The sequence below is a fragment of the Sus scrofa genome, chromosome 1 (genome assembly GCF_000003025.6).
Source record: "Sus scrofa isolate TJ Tabasco breed Duroc chromosome 1, Sscrofa11.1, whole genome shotgun sequence".
In the NCBI taxonomy this organism is placed as follows: Eukaryota; Metazoa; Chordata; class Mammalia; order Artiodactyla; family Suidae; genus Sus; species Sus scrofa.
This window is the reverse complement of record NC_010443.5, coordinates 35,114,359-35,142,026: the sequence shown is the minus strand read 5'-3', so window position 1 is coordinate 35,142,026 and position 27,668 is coordinate 35,114,359. Positions and strand designations below refer to the sequence as shown.

The following is a 27,668-nucleotide window of genomic DNA, read 5'->3' as shown; positions in this document are numbered from 1 at the left end:
AAAAACTACTAGAATTGATCAACGAATTCAGCAATGTAGCAGAATACAAGATTAACATACAGAAATCTGCTACATTTCTTTATGCTAACAATGAAATATCAGAAAGGGAAAGTAAAATTTTAAAAAATCCCTTTTAAAATTGCATCAAAAAAACTAAAACACTTAGGAATAAACCTGACCCAGGAAGTAAAAGACTTATATGCTAAGAATTATAAAACAATAATGAAGGAAACTGAAGATGATTCAAAGAAATGGAAAAATATCTCTTACTCTTTGATTGGAAGAATTAATACAATTAAAATGGCCATACTACCCAAAACAATCTATAGATTTAATGTGTTCCCTAAAAAAATCACCCATGACATTTTTCACAAAACTAAAATGGATAAATCCTTAAATGTATATGGAACCATAAAGACCAAATATTGTCTAAGCAATTCTGAGGAAAAAAAACAAAGCAGGAGACATAACTCTCCTGGACCTCAGACAACACTACAGAGCTCCAGTAATCAAAACAGCATGGTACTGGCACAAAAACAGACATAAGGATCAATGAAATAGAATAGAGAGCCCAGAAATAAACCCCCGCATCTACAGTCAATTAACCTTTGGCAAAAGGGGCAAGAATATACAATGGAGGAAAGACAGTTTCTTAAGCAAGTTTCATTGGGAAAGCTGGGTAGTCACCTGTAAATGAAAGACATTAGAACACACCCTCATACCATACACAAACTAAACTCAAAATGGATTAAAGATTTAAATATAAGACATAACACCATAAAAACTCCTAAAAGAGAACAAAGGCAAAACATTCTCTAAATTGTACCAAAGATTTCTTAGGTCAGTCTAACAAAATCAACAGAAATTGAAGCAAAAATAGGCAAATGGGGGAGTTCCCGTTGTGGCGCAGTGGTTAACGAATCTGACTAGGAACCATGAGGTTGCGGGTTCAGTCCCTGCCCTTGCTCAGTGGGTTAACGATCCGGCGTTGCTGTGAGCTGTGGTGTAGTTTGCAGACGCAGCTCAGATCCGGCGTTGCTGTGAGCTGTGGTGTAGTTTGCAGACGCAGCTCAGATCCCGCGTTACTGTGGCTCTGGCGTAGGCCAGTGGCTACAGCTCCGATTCGACCCCTAGCCTGGGAACCTCCATATGCCGTGGGATCGGCCCAAAGAAATAGCAAAAAAAAAAAAAAAAAAAAGGCAAATGGGAGCTAATCAAACTTACAAACTTTTGCATAGCAAAGGAAACCATCAACAAAACTAAAAGCAACATATGGACTAAAATAAATATTTGTAAATGATGTGACTGACAAGGGCTTAATTTTCATAATACAAACAGTTCATAAAACTCAACAATAAGAACAATAAAACAACCAAATCAAAAACTGGGCAGAAGACCTAACTAGATATTTCTCTAAAGAAGACATATAGAGGGCCAACAGGCACATGAAAAGATGCTCATCATAGCTAATTACTAGAGAAATGCAGATCAAAACTACAATGAGGCTATCACCTTATACTGGTCAGAATGGCCATCCTCAAAAAGTCTACAAACAATGAATGTTGGAGAGGGTGTGGAGAAAAGGGGACCTTCCTACATTGTTGGTAGGAATGCTAATTAGTGCAGCCACAATGTAAAACATTATGGATGTTACTCAAAAAACTGAAAAAAGAGTTTCCATATGATCCAGAAATCCCACTCCTGGGTATTTATCTCAAGAAAACTCTAATTTGAGAAGAATATGCACCCTGATGTTCACAGCAGCACTATTTAAAATAGCCAAGATATGGAGGCAACCTAAATGTCCATCAACAGATGAATAGACAAAGAAGATGTGGAATAAATACACAATGGAATACTACTCAGCCATAAAAAGTGAACTAATGCAATTTTCAGCAACATGGATTATACTAAGTGAAGTAAGTCAGAAAAAGACAAAAATCATTTATATGTGACATCTAAAATGTCACACAAATGAACTTATTTACAAAACAGAAATAGACTCACAGACATAGAAAATAAACTTATAGTTACCAAACTGGAAAGGGATGGGGAGGGATAAATTAGGAGTTAGGAATTTAGAAACTATGATACATAAAATAAACAACAAGGTTGTACTGTACAACACAGGGAACTATATTCAATACACTGTCATTAAGACATAATAGAAAAGAATATGAAAAAGAATGTACAGATATTTAAAATTGAATCTCCTTTCTATACACCAGAAAATAATACAACATTGTAAATTAACTATACTTCAATTTAAAAAAAAGAAACATGGAAAGTGTTCAAGAAATGTTTGTTATAATTAACATTACTCTATTCCTTGTTCAAGTTACATAACAAATTTTAAGCATGTTAATAGATTCCCATTCCTATGATGCACTCTGCAGCCACTAAAACTGGAAGCATTTTATGCTATCATAAACACTGACTACCCAGGAACATTTGTGCAAGTAAAATGATCTTTTCTTCTTTTCAGCTCCTTATATTTAATATAAGATAATGATATATATTCAAAGTTGAGATGAAGCTCTAGAATAGTCAGATTTATGAAATATTTTGCTCTCTAGGTATTACTCCCTAACCCTGAAACAAATGACACTCAATCCCTCCCCTATATCATAACAAGAAATATGAGTTTCCTAATTTTACAAAAATTTGTTCTTTACAACCACCAGTAAGTCTCTTTGACAAGGCCCATGCTGCTTCCCTAAATCAACATTTATTTTAAGAATCTGAAGACTCTAGGTGCCATACAATATTTGTTTTGATACTTAATTTAGGGATCAAGGAATTCATAAGCTAAAACAGAGAAGAACTAATAATGATTTTAATCCCCTGTCAATTACTTCTTTTCCATTATTTGCCTCTTTTTTCTTTTATTCTCCCCTTCAATCTGTATTTCAATAAATTTCCTCTTTCTCCCAATACCTCATACTGAGTGATGATTCCATTTGGATCCAAAGGTTCTTTCCAGTTCAAGAAGATCTTATTTTCAAAGGATGTTCCTTGAAGAGAATTGACTGGTACAGGGCCAGGCACTACAAATAAATACATTTTTGGTGATAAGGATCCTTATGGCAGAAACAGAAAAAATAAACATGAAGCTAGAAAAATAAATTAAAAGTAAATTAAATAAATAAAAGTAAATCCTTAAAAAGAAAATAAGCTGTATGGCATTTTCTGACTTTAACACATAAGAATTTAAATTAAGTATATCTATAAGCTTTTAATGAATATTATGTACAACTGCAAAGTTATTTTTATTCAAAAGAATATTCTATCACTTTAGAGAACTGAATAAATTGTGTAGCCTAGTTTTCTCTGTAGTATACCTCTAATGACATTAAGATCTCATTTGTAATTTGTTTCAAGAACAGAGCTTTCCCTGAAAGATTTCCCAGAAATATTTTTTGAAGATTATTACAAACCCCTAACATGCATCCATAAACAATGTTCATAAGATGATAAATTATAATAATAATTAACACTCTTTAGACTCAAAAGCCAAACCATATGGCACTAGTTTGAAATGCCCATTAATAATCAATCTGAATTTTACAGTTATGCTTAATATATTTCTATACTTTTTAAAAGACAGTGTTGATCTTTACAATTAAAAAAAAATTTAAGATGAATATCAGGCTCCAGTCTTTTTAAAACAATTCCCTTTTGCAAAGCTAAAAATCAAGCCATCTTATGACACTGGACTTGTTTAGAACTCATAACTAATTATGAAGTATCCCTAGGTATGACAAGATTTGAGAAACCATCCCAGTCCTTATTTGCAAGTGTCTTATAACTGACAATACCCAGTGGCAGCAATGAATGATGTGTCCGTTTCTATTGAGAAAATACAAGATATGAGATACTTTTGCTACTGTGTATTTTCCTTTTATGTATCTTATTTAAATACTTAGTTGTTATTTCTTTACATAAAAGTCCAATTTCTTGTTTTCATAATGTTTAAAAATATATCATATCCATCCTACCTTGCTTAAAAATATGTTTTCTTTTGAAACCATCAACCAAATGTTGGGCAAGTATGATTTTTTAATTAATATTTTTCCTTAATCTCATGTTTCAGTGAACTTCACACATGACATTATCTAGAAATGTATTTTCAGAGTATATAGCAATTTTGTGAGGACTGAAATAAATTAAAAATCACTGGATCAAAGGAGATGCATTGCAACGTGGCCAGCAGCATCAAGAAATTCTGAATGATATGTCAAAAGAGTAAGATTTATTTCAATCTACAAGGAGACAGTGAATGATGTTACGACCTCTAGGTCAGCCAACATAATTTGGTACATTAATAATAAATTCATAAACGAAAAAAACCCACAGTAAATAGAAAAAAATGCCAGGAGTGTATTCTAGAAGATATGTTCATGTATCTAACAGCTGAGAGCTCAAGCAAAAGTTAACAAAAGGCATCCACTTCTCTCAACCCCCAGGTCCACAGTATGGGCACAGCTCTGCCAGTATCAAGGCAGAGGGGCTGTGATGGATGGACCTGTGTGTAATTTGTGGCATCTACTGGATGCTATCAAGGGCATTAGTTTGATTTCCAAGAAAATACCTGTTGTTTCCATTCCACTCAAAGACATAGGGTTACAATTATAATTAAGGGAAAGTATTTCTTTGCCTTTCCATATCTCTCATGGAGGGTGGCTCTTGGAGGGAGGAGCAGGTAAAACCCAGTTTAATGAGTAAATGTTTATTGATGGTATTGTAATTACTATTTATGTTCATCAAACATCACTTGGTTGCAACATGCTATGAGGTGGCATAAATATATTTCAAATTGTTCACAAATAGGGAGGATAGCTTTATATATTTGGATAACTCTGCACTGAGAAAAAGGCAGAATTAGCAAGTACCCTTCCCAGACTTTGTACACACAGAGACTCTGCTCTTCATATATACAGCTTCTACTTTGTCAACAGGATTCACTTCAAATGATATTATGGGTACACTTCACACACTTATGGAAAAGTCTGAGGGAAAATGATGGCCAAGAGAGTGCCATATTACTGATCCTGGACTGAGACTAGTATAGTGGATGAGAGAAAGAATTACACTTAAGGGAACTAAAACACACACACATAAAACAGGTGGGGGGAGGGGTGTAGGCACAGAAAAATTATATTCAATAACACTCCACATTTGAAGGGAGACAATTCTGTATATAGACAACAGCTATATGTATGTATGATTTGTGCAAATACAACATGAAATTACTAAGACTTTCATCATGGCAGTCTTCATATTGCAAGAAATGTCACCTCACATTTCCACATCAACAACTTTTAATGGAGAGAGAATGCTGACTTTTATTCCCCTGCCTATAATTTATTGGAAAGCTGTTTCAGCTAAATTCTTTTTTTGCACATATGAAAGTCCCTTACAATATAACTCTCAAAATGGAAGAGAAAGGAAAAATGAAAAGTGGGTGGGGTAAGATTACATTAAATAAGTATTAGAGCCTTTAAAATATAATAAATATGTGTATAAAAATAGCTTTGTATTAGCCAAAAAATGTCCCTACACCAGGCTTTTCAGCTGAGCCAACTCCATAATATTGATTTTTATGAATTCGGGAATAAAAAATGAAAACAAAATCTCATACAAAAAATTCTACCCATGCATTAAAAAAGTATGCAATAAATTAAACATAAATTCTACCTTAGGGTTCTAGTGGGAAATCATTCTAGCTTTGCTCTCATGATTTATGGATGTCTCCAGAATTCTTTTCATGAAATTATATTCCTTTATTAGGTGGTTGATAATATATTATTTTTCTATGTATATAGGGCAGCAATAATTTAGTAAGACTGACTTAATTAGATCATCATAATCCATCAATCTTCCAACAACAGATTATGATTTAGATTTTTTCCCTCCTTCAGGAACACTGAGACACATCAAGTACTCTATGTAGAAACAGAAGCTCATAATGAGAAGATCTGAACACTGAATTACTTGCAAATACTTCATAGAAAGCCTGTACTTCAACCATTTAGTCTTACAGATAAAACAACAGGAAGGAAAAAAAAAAAAAACCCTTATAGTAGAAGGAATGACTTTGTGATCCTACTATGAAATAATAATATGCAACTCAATTACAATAAATAAATAAATAAATAAATAGAAACAGGTTAAAATAAAACAAGGTTAGGAAATAATATTGCAGTTAGACTCTACAGTTAATGCTATTTTACTTTTACAAAACTACTAGATAAAACAAATAGCACAGTCATGAGTTTGATCAATTTAAGACATTATTAAACTCCCAAACCAATTCACTTCCTAATTAATAATCTAGTCATATGAGTATCCAAAAATACATTAAAAAATTTAATGCACCGTGAAAAGGATTATATAAGCCTGATTGCATTCTTTGGTTTGTGGAAAAGAGAAGTGGACTAAAAACTCATACCAAAGAATACCATCAAAATGAATTATACTGTTAGAGAGTGACTGACTAGAGAAGCACAAAACTCATGTAACTCAGCCTAACATTACCAATTAAGAAATCATGGTTTGTTTGTTTTTTTTTTTCAATTTCAGGTGCAAGCAACAAAATATATGAGTATATTCTTATTACCAAAAGAATTACCAAAAGAGATTGTGAAATGTCTAGTGTACAATGAACAAAATTAGATGCTTTTGCCCTGCAAAGGAAAACATCAACAAAACTTAAAAGACAACCTACAGAATGGGAGAACATATATGCAGACAATGTGACTGACAATGGGTTAATACCCAAAAGATACATACTACTCAATATGAAAAAAAAAAAAAACCAATCAGAAAATGGGCAGAAGACTAAGCAGACAATTTCCTAAAGAAGACATACAGATGGCAAACAGATACATAGAAAGATGAGCAACATCTAGGGTTCCTGTTGTGGCTCAGTGGTTTACAAACCAGACTAGCATCCGTGACGATGCAGGTTTGATTGCTGGGTTCAGGATCCGGTGTTGAGGCTGGCAGCGGCAGCTCTGATTTGACCCCTAGCCTGGGAACTTTCAATATGCTGCAGGTATAGCCCTAAAAAGCGAAAAAAAAAAAAAAAGAAAAAGACGCTCAACATCCTAATTATTGCAGAAATGCAAATCAAACCAACGAGTATCACCTGACACTGGTCAGAATGGCTACCATCAAAAGTCGACAAATAATAAATGCTGGAAAAGGTGTGGAAAAAAGGGAACCTTCATACACTGCTGGTGGGAATGTAAACTGGTGCAGTCATTACTGAAAAACATTATGGTTTCCTAATAAAATAAAAACAGAGCTATCATATGATTCAGCAACCCCACTTCTGGGTATACATCCAGAAAAGATGAGAACTGCAATTCAAAAAGATATATGCACCCCGATGCTTATAGCAGTTCTATTTATAATAGCCAAGTCCCCATCAACAGACAATTAGCTTAAGATGCGATATTTATATTCAGCCTATATATATATATATATATATATAGGCTGAATATTAAAAAATCTGAATAAAAATAACGAAATCACTTTTCTGTACATCTGAGACTAACTCAATAGTTTAAACAACTATTCTTTTTTGTTGCTTTTTAGGGCTGTACCCAGAGCATATGTAAGTTCCCAGGCTAGAGGTCTCAAATCAGATCCACGACTGCCCCCCTACACCACAACTCAGGCAATGCTGGATCCTTAAACTAGTAAGCGGGGCCAGGGATGGAATCCGCATCCTCATGGATTCATGGATACTAGTCAGGTTCGTGACCACGGAGCCACACAAGAAATCTTAAAAAAAATATTCTTAAAAAATATCTACTGTAATATAGACATTTTAATATTAATCCCACTTGATAAAATGAGATAGAGATTTTTCAGAGCTTCTGAATCCATGCTTAAACTTCCCATTTTGATAAGACAATCTACCTATAAAACAAGGACACTCAATCATTCTTTCTTTCATAAGCGTGTGTTGTGTATTGTGTGGGTATGGGGGGGTAATATGAGTGTTCACATATTTATGTATGAGAGCAGGGTTTGTTCTTTAAAATTTTGTTAATGCTCTGATAAGCCCAAGTTCAAACATGATAGCTGAGATAACTGTGTTTGATTACCTCAAAGATGACAAAAGTACATTTATCATGAATAAGTCTAAGGTTTTATTTCCTTGAAAATGTGGAAATATGCATCATTTTAGGACAATATCATTTCCTTCAAAACCTGAGTAAATGAAATTAAAAAGCTTTCACTTCACTTTATTACAACAGGGGGAGGGGTGGGATGAACTGGGGGTTTGGGGTTAATAAGATCCAAACTATTACATTTAGAATGGATAAGCAATGAGATCCCACTGTAGAACACAGGGAACTATATCCAATCACTTGTGATAGAATATGATGTGAGGAGTATGTATCTATGTATGACTAGGCCACTTTGCTGTGCAGCAGAAATTGACAGAACACTGTAAATCAACTATAATAAAATTATTTTAAGAAATAAAGTTATAATTAAGAAATTTTTAAAAAGCAGCAGCAAACTTCAAGATCATTGACACTTCTCATAGTGAGAAAGCTTGAAGTGATAAGGAGAAGAGTGACCTATTTAACAGCAATCTCATACTTGGCAGGCATCAAAATATACATCTGAGCCTAAAGTTCAGAACTTGAGGGAACTGGGAAGACTTGGGTATGAAGTACATTCTGTTTTCTGAAACCCAAACAAAAATGAAGTCCTCCTTACAAGCTACTCAAGGAGAGTTTTAGAAGAGGATGGAACCTTAGAGATCATCTAATTTAAACTTTTCATATAGCTATGAGATATAGAGAACTGGAGGGGTGAAAGGACTTGCTCAGGTTACAGAGTTATTAGAGCTGGATCTGAAAACTCATGATTCCTGACTCACCATTCATCTTTGCCTCAATTCACTATCTAGCACACTATTTTTCCCCTGCATGCTTTTATTAATAAAAGGAAATTTTGAAGATGAAATGTTTTACACTGAAAGAATACATTATTGTCATTATTAGATTATCATGTTTTTTTTGTCTAGGATACATTTTTTTGAATCAGAAGATGTGTTCAAGTTCACCTCAATGACATACTACAGTAAATGCGTGTGTGCAAATTATAATGTTTATGTTATAAATAAACATTTATTAATATAAATGTTTCCTCTTATTGTTTAAGAATTTAGAAGTAATACATATAAAATTGGGTAAGTTATAAGTCAATAAGATGGATAAAAGATGATAGTGTACCAATATCTGATAAGCACCTTTATTTAGACTTAAAAATATGAACTTTGCCCTTCTTTTATATTTATAATTACAGAAAATAATCTAAAATGAATAGAATAGGTAAACATTGACGTTTTCAAATCAGAAGGAAAATGAAAGCTATTATTATTGGTCTGTAATGCAAAAAATGAGAATTTTAACTTGTGTATTTCACCAATAGGTAATTGATGTAGTGCCATTAACAGTGAGAACTATTTTTGAACATTTAATAAAAATTTTTTTTAAACTTTTAGTGTCGTTGCTACTTTTCTAACACTATATAAAAATCACAAACAGTAAAGGAAAAGTTCATCAGTATTTGATGCTACCCTGGAGAATATTACGCTTTTTGTTAAAGGCAAACTCTCTCCAAAGTTAACCTTGTTAAAAGTATTTCAGAATGCAATTCAGTTTTGAGGTACTCTAGGCAAACTGTAAGCAACTACATAATTCTTGTCACATAACTCCCCTCTTTAAAAATAATGAAGTGTGAGCATACCATCTTCATCAGTTTGAATAATCGTCTCCTCACTCTCCTTCCTGCCCTCTGGATTGGTTAGGATCATCTTGAGGCTGACGTTTGTATAAGGTGGCAGATGGTTCACAACATGCTGAGGGGCTTTCGGGTCCATGTCCAAACAGTCTGCCTTGCTCTCGTTGTGACCACGGAAGTAATGGTAGCAGATAGTGACATTAAAAGTGTGGCAACGCGTGATGTTGTAACCCAAAGATTCCCAGTCTACAGCAATGCGTCTTGCCTGTATCTCAGCAATCTTCAGAGTTTTTGGAGTTCGCATAGGTTCTGCAAAATGAATCAGATGTGCAGATACTTGTCAACTTTATCATCAATAACTTTGAAAAAATATAACACTGAGCATGACAAAGTATGTGTAAACCCAGGAACATCTGAGAGTCATATTTTATTCTCATTTTCTTTTTTTACTCATAATCTTATTCTTGAAGATTTCTGTTAGGAGCTATGATTTACCAATGAGAAAAGACATGAAACATAAAATGTCAACAATTCATAGTACTGAGGAACATGGTAGAAAAATAAAAACCTGAAAATGTAGCTGTAATGCTTTTATAGTTGTTTCTGTTTTTACTGCCCTATTCCCTATATTTTCTTTTGTCATTATTGAGCAAGTGAATTAGCTAATACATCATAATGGATAAGAGTCAACATGTTCTGCTCTATGATTTGTCATGTCACCAAGCTATGCTGTATACTAATTAGTCTAATTGTGACACTAAACTACCATTTACAAAAATGATGCGGACATTAATTAACATTTATTATTTCAGTAATGATGTTGTTCATCAAAGCAGAAAAATATCTGAGAAAAACTGCAAGAACACATGTGGATATTCACAATGTCATCTATCCTTCTTGATCTCTTTCTGTCTTTCTCTAGGAAACACTCAGTCTTGACAATCCATTCAGTGTCACCGAAACCAAACTGGGAGGTGAATTTCCATTCAACTGGAAAATGTTGGCAGAACTAAACACTCCATTGACTGGAGTCCATCCATCACCGCTTCCCAAGTGTATACTTTCCTCATGCAAGACTAACTTTAATCATCTAACTTAATCAAAATAATTACTCGATGAAAGTCATGGCCATGGCAAAGTCTACACAGTAAACAAACCAATACACAGCAAAACTTTAATACATTGATTTAACAAAGACATTAAAGTCAAGGCCAAGGTCAAGGCCTTGATGGTGCATCCATTAACTCATTAAGGATAGGTAAGCTCTTGCCAAATTGAAATTAGTAGGAAAAAAATAAAGAAAAATAAGTAATACAATGTGAATGTTTTTATAAATTTTAACTTTTGATATTAAAATCTTCAATTGTATAAAAGTAATCAGCATGGCATACAGATGACAAGCCTAAATTGTGATTCCAATTCAATGGAATCTGAAATTTAGTGTGCAATTTGAAATACACTCTGCTGGTTTTTCAATTTAAAACCTCCAAACTATAAATACACACACACATTAATCTTTGGTAGAATCCAAAGCTTTGCTTTTAAATCCTGTCTGCTTGTCTTTTGATTGTTTATAATTCCAGTCCCCTTATTTTACCACTTTTTTTTTTTTTTTTTTTTTTTTTAGTATTTATCTTAAGCACTGTGAGTTGGCTAGAAGAAAGGTATGCCTTTCTAATCATTTAAAAAATCTATGTGCTCGGTGCTGTCATCATTTTCCCTGCCAAGCACAAGAGTGAGATGATGACGTTTTCATTTCAGTCTAGTTAGTCTTTGGCACCACTGCCCACAAGCTGGTCAGGCACTTACAGATAGCATCATCCTAAAATTTCCAGATAAACCACGATTTTACTGCCTGTTAGGTATAAATCAAATACAACTGAGTGATCATATTACAGTCAGTCCATATTTTGTCTTAAAAGCATCTAGAATTAGTAAGATTCCCCCCCAAAATACCTGGTATATATAAATGAAAATATCCCATAATGCAATGGGAGAAAACATTGAAAATATTTATTCCTCTGTTCTAAGTATTTTAGGTCCAGTAGTTATATACTCGTTTTTATACACTGCTCATTTTGACTCTGACATTTTATCCCTTTCCAAATTTCTCTTTTTTCCAAGTGATCATTCTTTCTTATTCACCTTTTTGTTTTATTCCACTATTTAATTTGCAGGTACCCTGCATTCTAATACAACTCTAAAAGCATAAGAAAAGCATAAAAGAAATTGAAGACATGAATGAAATGTATTCAGGGCTCATGGTTTGGAATAATCAATATTGTTAAAATGGCCATACTACTCAAAGCAATCTACAGACTCAATGTAATCCTTATCAAAATTCCATGGTTTTTTTTTTTTCAAAGAAAAGACAAATAATCCTAAACTTGTATGGAACCGCAAACACACACACACACAAAATAGCCAAAGCCATCTTCAGAAAGAACAAAGCTAGAGGTATGATGCTCCCTGATTTCAATCTATGTTACAAAGTCATAATAATTAGAACAGTATGATATTTGTATTAAAATAGACACATAGATCAATGGGCTATATATATATATATATATATATATATATATATATATAGCGAGCTAACTTATGAAAAAGGAGTCAAGAATATACAATGATGAAAGAACTGTCTCTTCATTAAATGGTGTTGGGAAAAATGGACAGTCCTATTCAAAAGGATGAAATACAACCACTATCTTACACCATATACAAAAACTAACTCAAAATGAATTAAAAATCTGAAAGCAAAACATGAATCCATGAAAAAAAAAATAGGTTGTAAGCTCCTTGACACAGGTCTAGGCAATTTCTTTTTTTTAATCTGATACCAAAAGCAAAGGCAAAAGCAAAAAATAAATGAGTGGGATTACATCATACTAAAATCATCTGCATAGCAAAGGAAAGCACCAACAATACTGAATGGGAGAACATATATGCAAATCACATATCTGATATGGAGTTGAAATTCAAAATATATAAAGAACCCCTACAAATCAATAGCAGAAACCTCAAACAAGCTGATTAAAAAATGGGCAGATGATCCCAAAAGACATTTTTCCAAAGAAGAAATACTGATAATCAACAGGTACATGAAAAGATGTTCAGCATCACTAATCATCAGGGAGACCAAAAGCACAAGATATCACCTTACACCTGTCAAAAAGGTTATTACCAAAACATCAAGAAATAACAAGTGTCGGTGAGGATATGGAGAACAAGGAACCTCTGTGCACTGCTGGTTAGAATGTAAATTGGTACAGCCACTAGAGAAAAAGTATGAAAGCTCCTCAAACAATGAAAAATAAAACTGCTATATGATTCAGCAATTTCACTTAAGTATTTATCTGAAGAAAATAAAAAAAAAAACACTAACATGAAAAGATATATGCACCCACATGTTCACTGCAACACCCTTTACAAGGAAACAACTCAAGGGTCCATCAAAGTATGAATATGTAAAGAAAATGTGTTTTTTATTCCATGTATGCAATGGAATATTATTAAGGCATGAAAAAAAAATTGAAAACTTGACATTTGGGACAACATGGACAGACTTCCAGGGTATAATGCTAAATGAATTAAGTCAGACAGAGAAAGGCAAATACCGTATAATCACTCCTATGTGATTATGAGAACTTAAAAACAAAAGCAAAAATTAACAACAACAACAACAAAAGCTCATGGACTGCTTACAGAGAACAGTTTCATAGTTGCCAAGAGGCAGGGGATGGAGTGTCAGAGAAATGAGTAAAGGGGGTATACATGTATTAAAAACAAAATGAAGTTTACAAAAGAATCTATGTTACAGATGTATGACATAATTTCACTGATAAGATTGGGGGAAAGTCTACTTAAGTAATTTTGGAAATGAGTAGATACTATAAGACTAATAAAACTCCCCCAAAGAACAACCCCCTCCAAAGTGAATATTCATAGTAATGATTTAAACAACTGTAGGGTGCAGTCATCATAAATTGTATTTCTGAACGGTATTTTTTTTTTTTTTTTTTTTTGCTTTTTAGGGTTGCACCCGCGGCATATGGAGATTCCCAGGCTAGGGGTCTAATCGGAGCTACAGCTGTTGGCCTCCGCCAGAGCCAGAGCAATGCCTGATCCAAGCAAGCCGAAGCTCATGGCAATGCTGGATCCTTAACCCACTGAAGGAGGCCAGAGATCAAACCTGCAACCTCATGGTTCCTAGTCAGATTTGTTTCCACTGAGCCACAATGGAAACTCCTGAACAATAAATTTGAAGGCCTCTTTAGTAAGAAATTTTGAAATATAAAGATATAAAGTGTACATACGAATGTGAAAAGAGTACAAACACGCTATTTAACACTTCATGGACTAAGTCTATTCAATCTGCCTGTCATATTACCGACTATATATCTACATTTTCTCCCAAGCCAATCATAATTTTATAAATTATTTCTTTATAAACTTAAATATTATAAAAATAAATAGAAAATTTCTTCTAACTAATCTCATTATAGGACATTTCTTCTGCCTTCTGGCTTTCTTCATTCAATCCCTTTAGGAAGCACTGAAAACAGGGAATGCGTGTGCTATTCAATTTCGGCTCAGTTGCTGCAGCTACCTGACTGCCTATTAGAACTGCTTGACATTCTGAGTAGCCCTGAGCTAAGGCAGTCTGCAGGAACTTGGTGTTTCTCTAGGCTTGGAAGAGCAAGAGGAGGTGCAAATGTCTGCCTCTTGAGGGATGCACCATCAAAAGCAGAAGCAACTCTCTCCCCTCCACTCTTTCAGTCTCATATTTGAAAAAAAAAAACTTTAATTTTTAAAATAAAAGCATGTCTAGACACTATGAAAGAAGGAGCACTATGAAAGAAGGACACAGGAGCGCTACATCCTCAATTCTTAACAGTTTAAAGAGTTGGCAAAAGATACACTCATTATGTGGTATGTAAAAAAATATACAGTTCCCTTTGAGTGAAAATTTTGTGGTGGTGTATTTATATGCTGCTTACTTTGACACTTATATAATTGATATTTTTTCATTCTCATTTAAAACCTGGAAGGGGTATCTTTTTAAATCCTATAGGTATGTGCACAAATCACAATCATATTTTCACTAGTCAATACTTTATTAAACAAAGATTTGTAAAAAGGAATAGTTTTCTAAAAGGCAAAGAACCTTTACCCAAGGCCAATGTGGTATTTAAAGTTTATGTTTTTCACAGTGGCTTGAATAAATGCTATAAACTGCATTGTTATTACTAAAATAGTGACTTAAATATAATTTTACTCTCACTTAAGGCTATATTCACAAACACACATACACATACACAGACACATCTAAAGTCAAAACTCAATTATTTTGTGCTTTAAGGCATCTGCAATAACTCAGGGGAAGCTGCTGTCTAATCACACTTCTTCTTAATTGACATCTGCCTTATTTTTCTTTCCAGTTTTTATTGAAGTGGGACACACTCAGTTATACATAATATATGTTATCATGCATACATGTGCACATGCAATACATTTATATATAAATACATACTCAAACATACACATATAGACACATACATGCATACAATAGGCATGCTACTGAAGTCTATTAGGTCTGACATGGGCTGACAACCCTGAGCACATGGGGTTTTTTTTATATCAGAATATAAACAGCAGGGACTACTACTATGAAATCCATTCAAAGAAAAGTCTATCAGAAAATTCAACAATAAAATTACCTAAATTCCTCACCCTGATCCATTATTTTTGTGCCTCACTAGTAAGTGCACTGTATTTCTGAGACAAGAATGAAAAAACAAAAATTTAAACTTTTAAAATTGGAAAGAAATAATTAAACTGTCATAGAATCAATGGAAACAGAAGGATATTGCTTAGGATTCACTATGTTATATAAAGCCAGGCATAATTGCTGTTTTAAGGATTAAATACTTAAAAGAAATGACCTAATGGTACATAACAGGCATCATAGTAAGTAGTATTTACAACAAACAGTGGTAATAAAACAATGGGGATAACATTCCTTGAAGCACCACCTGTCATGTATTTTGAAATTTACCAAATGTTCTTTCCTTTACCATTTTTTCACTTTCCATTTTCAAACTTTTATTAGGTATTCTATACATATGTTTATAAAACAGTTCTCTCTCATTTTGCTTTTTCTGGAAAAGGAACAAAGAATTGAAAAAATTGTGGGGCAGAATTTTGGCATAAACTTGGGAAGAAACACAGCAAAAAAAGGTGATTTTCATGTAGTAAAGGACCATATTAAAACATTTTGAACAAACTGTCTATCCATTGTGAAACAAAAATAGACCAGCTATTACATAAAGCATGTTATGCAGACACTGTGGAGGATCCTAAAGTGAATAAAACAATAATAGACCTCAAGGAGCTTAACATTTATTACAAGTGATAAACTAAGAAAAAGTTAAATAATTAAAACAGTATGATGTAAATGGTATATGAATGGAATAAAATACTACAGGAATTCAATAAGGAGAAACAACTTTCACCTGTCAAACAGAGAAGACATTTAAACACTAGATCTCAATGGATAAGGCAAGGAGGTTTATAGACACAGTTTGGGTAAATAACATAAAAGCAGAGGAAACAAGATGAATAAATATGCAAAACATATGGGAAAATAGGTAATTCCATTTGGTTACTATACAAACTACCTAATAGGAGATTGTATAGAAAAAAATGATTGGGAGAAGATTGGAAAACCTTCAGATATCATGATAAGAGGTACTTTGATCTCACAGCCTGTAGAAAGTGGGCAGAAAATCAGCATAATCAATTAACTACCTTAGAAAAATTAACCTGAAGGTTGTGTCAATGTGTGCAGACACTGGAAGTGGAGAAATCCAAAAATTGCAATGTGTTAGCGGAGAAGAAAGGACCAAGAAGGAGTGTGATTTCAATAGACAACGGAAGTAACTTCAGATTGTACACATATAAGTTAACAGGTCAAGGCAAGACAGTAAAGAAAAACCATAATCAAACTTGCTAGATCCTTCTATTTTTGAAATGTGTGTTATCAGTACACACCCTAATACAACTCTTCGCACTAAATCATCCATCAGAGGATCCAGACTTGGTGAAATTTATAACATAAAAACTGCAGGCACCAGCAGAAAATTTAACAAGTTTTAAGACCACATGTGCTACATGTGGAGGAGAGTGGGTAGGGATAGGGACAGAACGAACATTAAAAGAACTGGAACTATAAGCAAAATTTAGTCGTTTCCTAGTCTACTTTTTGGCTGATGAAATCCCATCTCCTCTTCTTAAGTGTCCTATAGGCAGAGTGTACCAAACTGGCATAACACTCTCTTCAATTCACTGATTTCCAGTAAATCCTAGGATTTATTAGGAAAAAATTTTAGTATTAGCTTGTTTATCTTTCCTGCCAAATGTTGATCAGCCAGGTTTACTAACTTTTGCCATTCCATTTTTCCTTTTATTGTTCACCTATTTCCTAGTTGTTACAGTGAGAAAAGCCACATGAAATAAGGAAGAAATAAAAAGAAATAGCAAATATAGAAACCATATTTCAAATGAAATATGAATATGAAAAAGAATATATGTATAACTGAATCATTTTGAAGAAATTAACATTGTAAATCAACTACCAATAAAATAAAAAATGAAATAGCAAAAAAGTTACATATTAAATCCATGACCAGTAACATACAATTAGCAGATTAAAAAAGAAGTAATATATCACTGTCCTTACTTAAATTCTAAACAAGTCTAGTACAGGGTTCCCACATATAACAATCTTTGTGTCCAATATTTAACCCAACTTGATAGGATAAAATGAAGAACTACTTAATAATTCTCTGAAGATTAAGAAAAATTAAAAAGGCCACATGAGTAGACAGAACCTGTTGACTTTGAGTCACTTCTCAACAGCAAGATGATTTGATAAGTGGTTCTAGATAACAGATAAAAGGGAATTCAATTTTTTGGTATTTGCCAAACAACACGTGACATGACAGGTCAATATCCAGGTTTTTTGTAGTGATAATCTCTAGCTGTTCTGAAAGAGTTGTGAAAACAAAAGCTTTACCAGCTACAAGAGAATCAAGGGCAGGGATCACATTTCCCTAGAATCAGTTTTTAATGATAAAACTTATTATCCAGCTGTCAGTCAGCAAGAAATAGAAGATGTCCCAAAGCTCGTGCCAAGAAGAAAAGGAAGATCTTGTCAAAAATGTCACAAACTAAGAACACTGAAGCATGACAGGGAGCTTCGTGCTCCTGGCTGACTTTTCATCAGCAATCCTAGAAGCTGACTGCAAAGCACAGTTTCCATTCCATTTATCAAAACAAATACAAGGAACGTGAATTTCCCGACTGCTCGGGAAAATATTTGTTAGTGCACAATAGAAAATAATTGAGATGAAATTTCTGAACCAAGGTGAATTTATTTTTTAATTTTATTTTAAAGGAAGAAAACATTGGCATAGCTTGAGGGAGGAAACAACTTAAGTGCTTTGGAAGACACTTTCCAAAAGCTTTTCTCCATTGATGCTTTGTATTTTTATTCTTTTCCTCATGGTAATCACTGAGGATAATCAAGGTTTTACACCACACATCTTTTCAATCTTATAGCATCATTAGTCTTGCCAAAAAGATTTCATCTCTGCTCCCATGGGTCAAATTGAGTTAATGATAAGTTGGTGAGATGACTTGATTAGCAATGTAACATAAGGGAGCCTCAGGTTCAGGAATAATCATAAAGCAACTGTCAGCTCTTTCGGCTTTCTGGCTGTGTTGTTGAAGTGACATGCTCGGACTCAGGGGATACAGAGTGACAGGGGTGCATGGCTCACTCAGCTCTCCTGCAGAGTCACAGTAATACTTACCCAGTACCATCAGAACAATACTAAGCACATCATCAAATTAAAGCAAAATATGTCATCTTCACCACTCTCAAGAGTCTGACTGAAGTTCATCATATAATTCTAGTAACATTTGCATCCTCTCTACGATAATGCTAAGGAAATTGATTTTTCAAAGAACATAATACCAATGTGACATGGAAAAAAAGACGAAAATACCTATTTTTTTCCGATAGATAAAAATGCTACTAAATGTCTTATTAAATCTAACTCTCAAAATATGGGGAGTTGAAATTTGGGGATTCTTTAATGTTTTTCACTTAAATGTTTATATAACAATGTTGGACTGTGTTGGAAGAAACATGTAATTACAATCAGTGAATCCACTTCATCTCTGATACTGCATATTCTTCTTATGTGTTATACTTTAAACAATACTTAAAAATCAAAACATTTTCTATAGCTAACTACCTCTACTTGGATAAACATAAAATAGAAAAAGAAAAGGTGTTTTTGAATTATAGAAGGAAAAAAAGAAAATAATCTACTCCTACTATAAAAACAAGCTTTATTTTTTATAAAAATGTTTAGCAATAGCATAAATCAGACAAAAAAACATAGTGATGTGTATACTACCCTAACAAAGTAATATGGAAAACATTACCCTGTAACATAGTATATAAAATAAGAGCAATGACAAAACTTCAGAGGGAATTTTCAATGTCTTCTTTATCCCTCAAAAGAAGATAAATGACACACTTCTTTGGAGGTACTAAAAAACTGAGGTTAATATTGAGGTATGCTAAGGAAAGTGAATGGCCCATAGTATATGCTTGGAAACTGTGTTTTCCGAGCAATAAGGGAACTAATTTTAATATGTTTTAAGTTTAAGAGCTAATGAAAATAGAACTTGGGAACTCAATTCTGTGATGGCTCCAATTCTTCATCTCTCCCTATATTCACACTGTTGGCCATGTGGCTTTACAATTCTTCACAACAAAGAGGTGGAGTCTGTTCCCCATCTTTTGACTTGAGTCTTGCCTCATGACTTGCTTTGGTCAACAGAATGAGGCAAACATGGCAGTTTGCTCATTTTCAGCCTTTATCTCAAAAAGTGCTATGAGCTCCTGCTTGCTCTTACACTTCCACCATCACGTTGGAGCAATCAATGTATGTGGAGCAAAGCTGAGTTAGTCATCTCATTGTATGAGCAAAGGTTAGACTAAATCAGCCAGTAGCCAGTCCACCATCAGACTTGTAAGTCAGATAAGCTCATCAGAGGCTTTATGCCTCTGATGAGATTTTGTAGTTAGTTGTTGCTCAGCATTTTGATATAATCTCTGTTCCTAATCTCTTCACTTAGTAAATTACCTTAACATTTGTGTGAGGATTATGTCAGTGATCTTTCCATAGAAAAGCACTTAACAAATTTTATTTCTCTACTAATGAGTTACTGCATGCTTATTTAGTATTCTTTTTGTATTAATAATAAACATTTATTAAGGGCTTGGCATGTGCCGGATATCATGGTCTGATACATGATTTTAAAGACAACTTTAGGAGTTCCCGTCGTGGCCCAGTGGTTAACGAATCCAACTAGGAACCATGAGGTTGTGGGTTCGATCCCTGGCCTTGCTCAGTGGGGTAAGGATCTGGCGTTGCCGTGAGCTATGGGGTAGGTTCCAGACATGGCTTAGACCCTGCACTGCTGTGGCGTAGGCCAGAGTCTCCAGCTCTGTTTAGACCCCTAGTCTGGGAACCTCCACATGCCGTGGGTGTGGCCCTGAAAAGACAAAAAGGCAAATAAAATAAAATAAAATAAAATAAAATAAAATAAAATAAAATAAAATAAAAACCTGAAATGAATTGGTTTTTGTCTTTATTTCCTGTATGCTCTTTGAGGGCAGCTTCCTTTCTTCACTGTGCTCCCACAGATTCTAATATATTAAATATTGGACTAATAATACTGAGATATGACATATCAATACTTTTTCTAAGCCATAATAATTGAATCATTGTTAGCACCCTAATCCATTGCTTCAACATAACATTTATTAAAATATCTTATTTTTTATGTCAGTATAAGTTTATAGATATATATAAAAGTGAATCAGCAAATCAGTCTAAACTTACTCACTTTTGAGTGGCTAGGTCGAACAGAAAAACACATTTCCATGTATATTGTTATCTAAACCCTTCTAACACTGCTTCACTGAAGAAACAGTATATGGCTTTCTCAACTACATAACTCCCTTGTAAACAACTAACATTGGTCCTTGAATGAGTCAGTCAACTCAAACTCAGAAATTACTGTAAAATATTATTAGTAAAATGAAAGGTTTAGAGGGCTCATTATTTATTTATTTAGTCTTTTTGCCTTTTCTTGGGCTGCTCCTACGGCATGTGGAGGGTTCCCAGACTAGGGATCTAATCAGAGCTGTAGCCACTGGCCTACGCCAGAGCCACAGCAACGCGGGATCCAAGCCGCGTCTGCAACCTACACCACAACTCATGGCAACACCGGATCCTTAATGCACTGAGCAAAGTCAGGGATCGAACCCGCAACCTCATGGTTCCCAGTTGGATTTGTAAACCACTGCGCCATGACGGGAACTCCAAGAGGGCTCATTTTAAATGAGGCTCTTTTATGACATGAATTCCCTCATAAACCCCCCCAAATAAACTGCAACAATTATGATATAATGATATGCCAAGTATATACAACTCATTTCCCTCCTTATAAAGATTATGATTTTAATGCAACTTAGGTCCTTCTTTCATTCCTTTTGGAAACATAAAATAGACTAATCTGCTTTGGATCACATTTCTGAAGAAAGAAGAGGACATTTCCAAATTATATAGAAAAAGAGCTATGGTAATACAAAATTCAAAAGTGATAATGGCTATTGACACACTTTAACACATCATTTGATTCTGTAAGATGCAAGTGTCTGGTAATATGCTTGCTTCAGGGGGACAGAAAGACAGATAAGGCCTGCAGGGTGATGATTATTTGTCCATTTCCTTTTCCGAAGTCACCATTTATTCTATGCTTTCATGCTTGATTAACAGCTTGCAGATCCTTCACATGTAATCAATAGTTGAGAAGTTTTATATTAGGTTTAGAGATTAGACAGCCTTGATTATAAATTTTATCGATTGGTACAGCTTAACTGCAGAAATCCCTGTACATTTTTCAGAGATTAAATTAAAAGGAGATATATGGTCTGCAGACACTAGAAATGCCAGTGTGATTATAAGGTGTGACCTCTTTATACTCATTCCTCCAGATGAATAAAACCTAGCCGGTACACTAAAACATGAATCAGCGTGTCAACAAGCTTCAAGCTGAGATAGTAAACACAGCGAAAATGGGACAAAAAGAATTACAAAACCACAAGGAAACCGGCCAAACACTCTAATTAATACAGGAGACTTGCAGGAATTAATTGCTTCAGCTTATTTGTAAATTAGGAAATTGACAGAGATAAGAATAATGAACTCCTTAACTTCTACCTAGAAAATCTGAGCTTATATTAAAACTGAAGACTCATGATCTCTCTTAAGATAAAGGAACAGGACATATTTAATCACCAGAGAAATACAGTCATTTTAAACTCAGCAAACAAGCTAGTGACTATAACATTCATATCCAAATCTGCTTTATGAATATGTCTACACTGAAAACTTTTAAGGAACTGCTGTATATTTTGTGTCCACTATTTTAAGGTTTGAGATTGTCCAAAAAAAAATCAGTGCACATATATACACTCAACAAATGCCGAGCAGAGAGGCCTAATATTTTCCAAATTAAAGATCTTAGTTTTCTCTTTTAATTTTCTATTACAGCTTTCTGAATATTATTTTACCTTTATTCTTCTATGAAATATCTTTCATTATTCTGAGTATGTCTCAGATCTGTATAAGTCCTATACATAATGACACACAAGGCAGAAATAAGTAAAAAGTGATACACCTTGATGTTCATCCTGAAGAATTAATTCATTTCCCTCCTTTTGAAAAGGGATTCAACAATTAGTTTTAGATCATGGACTGCCTTGTGCTAGTCTATGTGGCTAGGCAAACGTTCTATTATATTTTATATTGGCCTTGAAAAAAATGAAATCCCCTTAAATTGTAAAAATAAAAAAAAATAACCTACCTATCATTACTTTATGTAAGATAGTTAATGAAAATATTTCTATTAAAATTTATGAATATTTTCAAATGACTCCACAGAATAGCATAAAATGGAGACAAGACATAGAAATGACAGCCTAGGAGATTGCTTTCTTCAGTTTCCACAAATAAGTACTGGTAAGGCTACATTTAGAAATATTATGAAAGTTCCTAATTTCTAGATATTCACAAACAGCAAACGAAAGAGAAAGTATACAACAGTGTAAAAGCACTGAAGAATTATTTTTATGTTTGTTCTGTGCATATGCTGCTTTGGTAATCACAGTCTTTCCATATCCAAATCCACAGAACCAGTTCCAAACCATTCCTTGTAGGGTCTGAATTTCAACTGTCTATAGCTTTCCATCTGGATGCTCAAATACAATACATTTAAAACAAGATTTATCACCTTCCTTTCATGAGTGCCTCACTCTAACCTCCCTGCTTCTATTAAAGGCTTCAGTTCCTAGACCAAAACCTTGACCGTATGATTGATGCCTGTGTTCCTCACATAGCCAATGACCAAATACACTAACTACATCCTTTCATATTTCAGAAATACTAGGGTATTTCTCAGTCCCCTTCTTTAATCCAGGGCCTCAGTTTCTCTCACGTGACCCATTGGAAATTCTTATTACCATTACCTTTCAGTGCATTCCTCATCCAGATCTTCCAAAGTACATTTTTAATTATATAACTTGTCCATTCAAAACATTGTTGGAGGTTTCCCAGGTAGGCTAAACAAATATAGCAAATAAATCAAAACACCAAAACCTTGTTCGATAACCCAAGGATCTCCTAATAGAACATACAAGCAAAGATTCCTTACTAAAACTTCACATCATATACCTCTCCCAATGCCCTGCACTCCAGCCAATGTACGCATCAGATGCCAAAACTAGTATAGAACCGTCCAACATATGTACTATTGTCCATTTCATTTCATCTATTAAGAATGCCTTCCCTCTGTAGATCTCTCTATTGAAGTAGTTCAACACCCAGTTAGAAGCATACTCTCTTCCCAGTGAAAGCTTGTCCCAGAAAGCCTACGAAGTGATAAGTGATCTTTAATTTTCAGAGACTTTTATCTGTACCTCTATTAAGGCATTTAATGCATAGTATCTTCCATTCATTCTGCATGTCTGTGTGTTCAGCTTTCCTATATAAATACAGAAACTTGAAATTAGAAACTATGACCTATATAGAAATAAACAGTGCATGTAAAATGGGCCTTGACAGAATAGTGCTAAATAAATAAATGTTAAAATAATTAATCAGCTAATATGTTTGACATACAGCCAATTTTTAAAACATAGAAAACTCCAAAATCAGCTCCTAGTAGAACAATTAACTTTAATAAATATTTAACAAGTAAATACAAATAGGCCAGACTAATTTCTTAGGATAAAAAATAAATAAATAAGACATCATTCCTTTCCCTGTATAGCTCACAGTGTGGTGAGGTACAGGGTCACACAGAGCAGGGTTTTTTGTTTTGTTTTGTTTGTTTGTTTGTTTGTTTTTGGCTGTACCCACAGCATGCAAAAGTTCCTAGGCCAGGGACAGAACCTACTCCACAGCAGCAACCTGTGCTGCTACAGTGACAATGTGGGGTCCTTGATCCTCTGAGCCACCAGAGAATTCTGGTAAATTGTATTTTAATTTGTAAGAACAAAATACTATTGGACCAAAGAGGAAAATCAAATTTTAAAACTCCAATGATAGGAACAGTAAGTTGTTTCATCATAGTAGTACCAATCAAATTCTTTTTGAGAGGATGACTAGACGTTTCCATGGTGAAGGATGTGTATATGAAGGGCCTTCAGAAAACAAAAAACAAACCAAACAAACAAGGTTGTAGAGAATCCTGCCTGCCATTTTGCACAGGAGAGGGGAACTTCTGCCCACACTTTCAGTATCTCTCTATCACCTTATCCATTCACGTAGGGAGTAGCAAAGCGTCTAAGGGAAAGGTAAAAACTTCTGAATATTCATCGCCAGCTGGATTTCTCCCTGAATTCCAGATTCACATATCCATCTGCCTTTCAAATGTCTCAACTGGGTTGTCTAAATGGACATCTCAAACAAAACCTGCAAAACTGAGCTACTGCCACTCCACAGTCTGTTAAACACATCATGCAAGTCTTCCCCATCTCAGTAAAACATGTCCATATTCTAGGCATCCAAGCCAAAAACCTTGGAGTCATTCTAAGACCTTTTTTCATCTTACACCTCACATTCATTTTATCCATTCTATCCCTACTCTCTGCAGCACATGTTTAGCATCTGGCCACTTATCACTACTTCCACCACTGCTATTTCTTTGAGCTTAGCCATTACTTGAGCCTGCAATTAGTGAAACTGTCTCCAGACTAAACTGGTATGAACCACTGCTTCTAAGCAACTATGTGACAAAGGAGCAACTATGTGACAAAGGAGTTGTCACACCGTTGTCAGAAAGACCCTGACACCCACCTAAGTCAGAGTAAGAGTGGAAATCAGTCATCACAATGGGCTTCTGGGTCTTGCATATTCTCCTACCCACTCCACCCAGAACCTTACTCCCTGTCTGGCCTCATCTCCCACTGCTTGGTCTAGTTTATACAATAAATTTCACTTAAACACTCTAGGCACGTTCTTGCCTCTGGCAAGGCCTTTGCACTTCCTCTTCTCTTTGCCTAGAATGTTCTCACAGATGGCCATTGGTCTCACTCCATCTTCTGCTACAGGGCTTTATTCAAATGTCACCTGTTGATGAAGCTTTCCTTGATCATTTTATTTAAAATCCCATGCCTGCTTATTGCTTCATTTTTCTCCCTAGTATTTATTGCCATCTAATATCATTTATATTTTACTTATTTACCTTTATTATTTCTTGACTTATACTAAAATGCTTGGTACATAATCACTGTTTAATAAATATTTGGGCTGATGAACGAATGAATGAGGAATTAATGGATCTTTGCATCTCTGGAGTCAGTAAGTTCTTGACACATAATCAGTGAACTACAAATATTTGCAGACTAAAGTTATTTTTTCTTTTTCTGTTTTTTTGGCCACACCTGTGGCATGTGTAAATTCCCAGGCCAGGGACTGAGCCAGAGCCCACAGTAGTGATCCAACCCACTGCAGGGACAATGCTGGATCCTTAACCTGCTGTGCCACAAAAGAACTCCTGAATGTTACTTTCAATACTAGAAGAGCCACTATTAAAATTCTAAATCTGAATTTAGTTATAGAATGAAATTTAAACTACTGACCACATGCATCCTCTAGAAATAGTCTTAACATGTTTTCATGCTTAAGAAGTAAAGATTTCAATTTGAATAACAAAAATGTCAAATTACTGAGAGAAACCAAGTTACAGGAGGGAAAAAGGTTACTGTAAACCTTTGAAAAACCAAGGTGGAAAATCTTTGATGGAAGGAAGCATACAATTAATGTTGGAAACCCGAAAAGTACTTAAAAATTTTTATATTTTGTGAATATCAGGCTGATTTAATGATATTCATTTTGAACTGCCTTTTATTTTATTTTATTTTTTAATCTCTTAAGTATTTTCTTATTTTCTCAACTAGAGAGCAAGTTTCTCCAGGGCAAGGAACACATTTACTACTTATTCCTTATTCAGTGCTAAGCATAGAATAAGAAGCGATGAATATATTAACTTTAAGCAATTTTACCCTAAAGGAGTTGTTATAAAATCTAAGGGCTTTGAACATTAAATATCAAAATAAACCTCATCAATACAGAAAAAAAAAATCCTTGAAGTCAATGGATGTTATTTTCAAAGCATAGGAAGAATAAACTTTTGATATCTTAGATTATTTGATATTTCAGCTTAATAATTAGATGTTCTATATAAATTGAGCTTAATATATAAACAATTGATTTTGTTGTAGGTTCCACTGTAGAACAGATGCTGTCATTAAACGCATATTAAACATCTTTTTCATTTGCATGGAGACCTAAACAATTAGTTCTTTAATTAGAGCCTGCATCAGTACTGTTTACCATGAGTTTACTGTCAATCACGCTCTCCGATTCCAATTCCGGAGGCCAAGTTCCTTTGGGTGCTGCTTTTATTTATACTAGTCTGTTTATTTTAGTGACCTAGAATAAATTTCATAAGACTATTTCCTAGCCTCTATGGAAATGTGGCACCTCTCTTAAGTTACTGAATTTAGCCGCAATAGAAGAGCGGAGACCCCTATTCATGAATAGGCCATATATGTGTATGAAATAGGTTAAAAGGGAGTGGAATGTGGAATCAGACTTGAGGTTACTACAGTAGAAGTTAATATAATATCCATATCCATCATTCTCAAATCCACATAATTAGGCAAAAAATTTTATCTACCTCAAAGAATGGTTGTAGAGATAAGATGCTATATGTAAAGTGCTTAGGAAAAATACACACCTGGCACATTTTATAAGCAAAGTGTGGCTATTAATTGTATTATAATTCTATATTGATGACCTATCAACATTATTTGTAAGAATAAAATTCTGGAGAAGTAGGAAGAAGCTGTCCTGCCCTGCCTCCAAACTGGATTACCTGTCACCTATGGCTATTTACCCATCTTCTACCCTCCAAGTCCAAAGTAACAGCACTCATTTATAATTTTCAAATTGTCAAGTTAAATAATTTTTTCAAGCATGATTTCTGGATTACTCTGCCCATTTTCAGGTTCTTGGAGAACATGTATATAAGATACTAGGGAAAACATCTAACTTGGAATAATAAAAAAAAAAAAGCCCTAAGATCTAACAAAAATCTAACAGAGAACTTTACAAAAAGATAGATAATGCTACTGAACATAAATGGAATCCCTTGAGCCTAATGACTCACTTTCATATGTGAAT

At 34.2% G+C, this 27,668-nt stretch overlaps 1 protein-coding gene across 17 annotated transcripts in view; it reads right to left on the bottom strand.

The window, feature by feature from the left end:
* PTPRK (protein tyrosine phosphatase, receptor type K) overlaps positions 1–27,668 on the bottom strand; it is a 565,337-nt gene that overhangs the window by 116,673 nt on the left and 420,996 nt on the right. For all 17 annotated transcript variants that reach the window (XM_003353215.4, XM_021072706.1, XM_005652678.3 and 14 more), the window contains exons 8-9: positions 9,778–10,080; positions 2,938–3,047 (exon numbers count right to left, since the gene is read on the bottom strand). In XM_003353215.4, the coding sequence (XP_003353263.1) occupies positions 2,938–3,047; positions 9,778–10,080 (413 nt within the window). The remainder of the gene's footprint in view (positions 1–2,937; positions 3,048–9,777; positions 10,081–27,668) is intronic.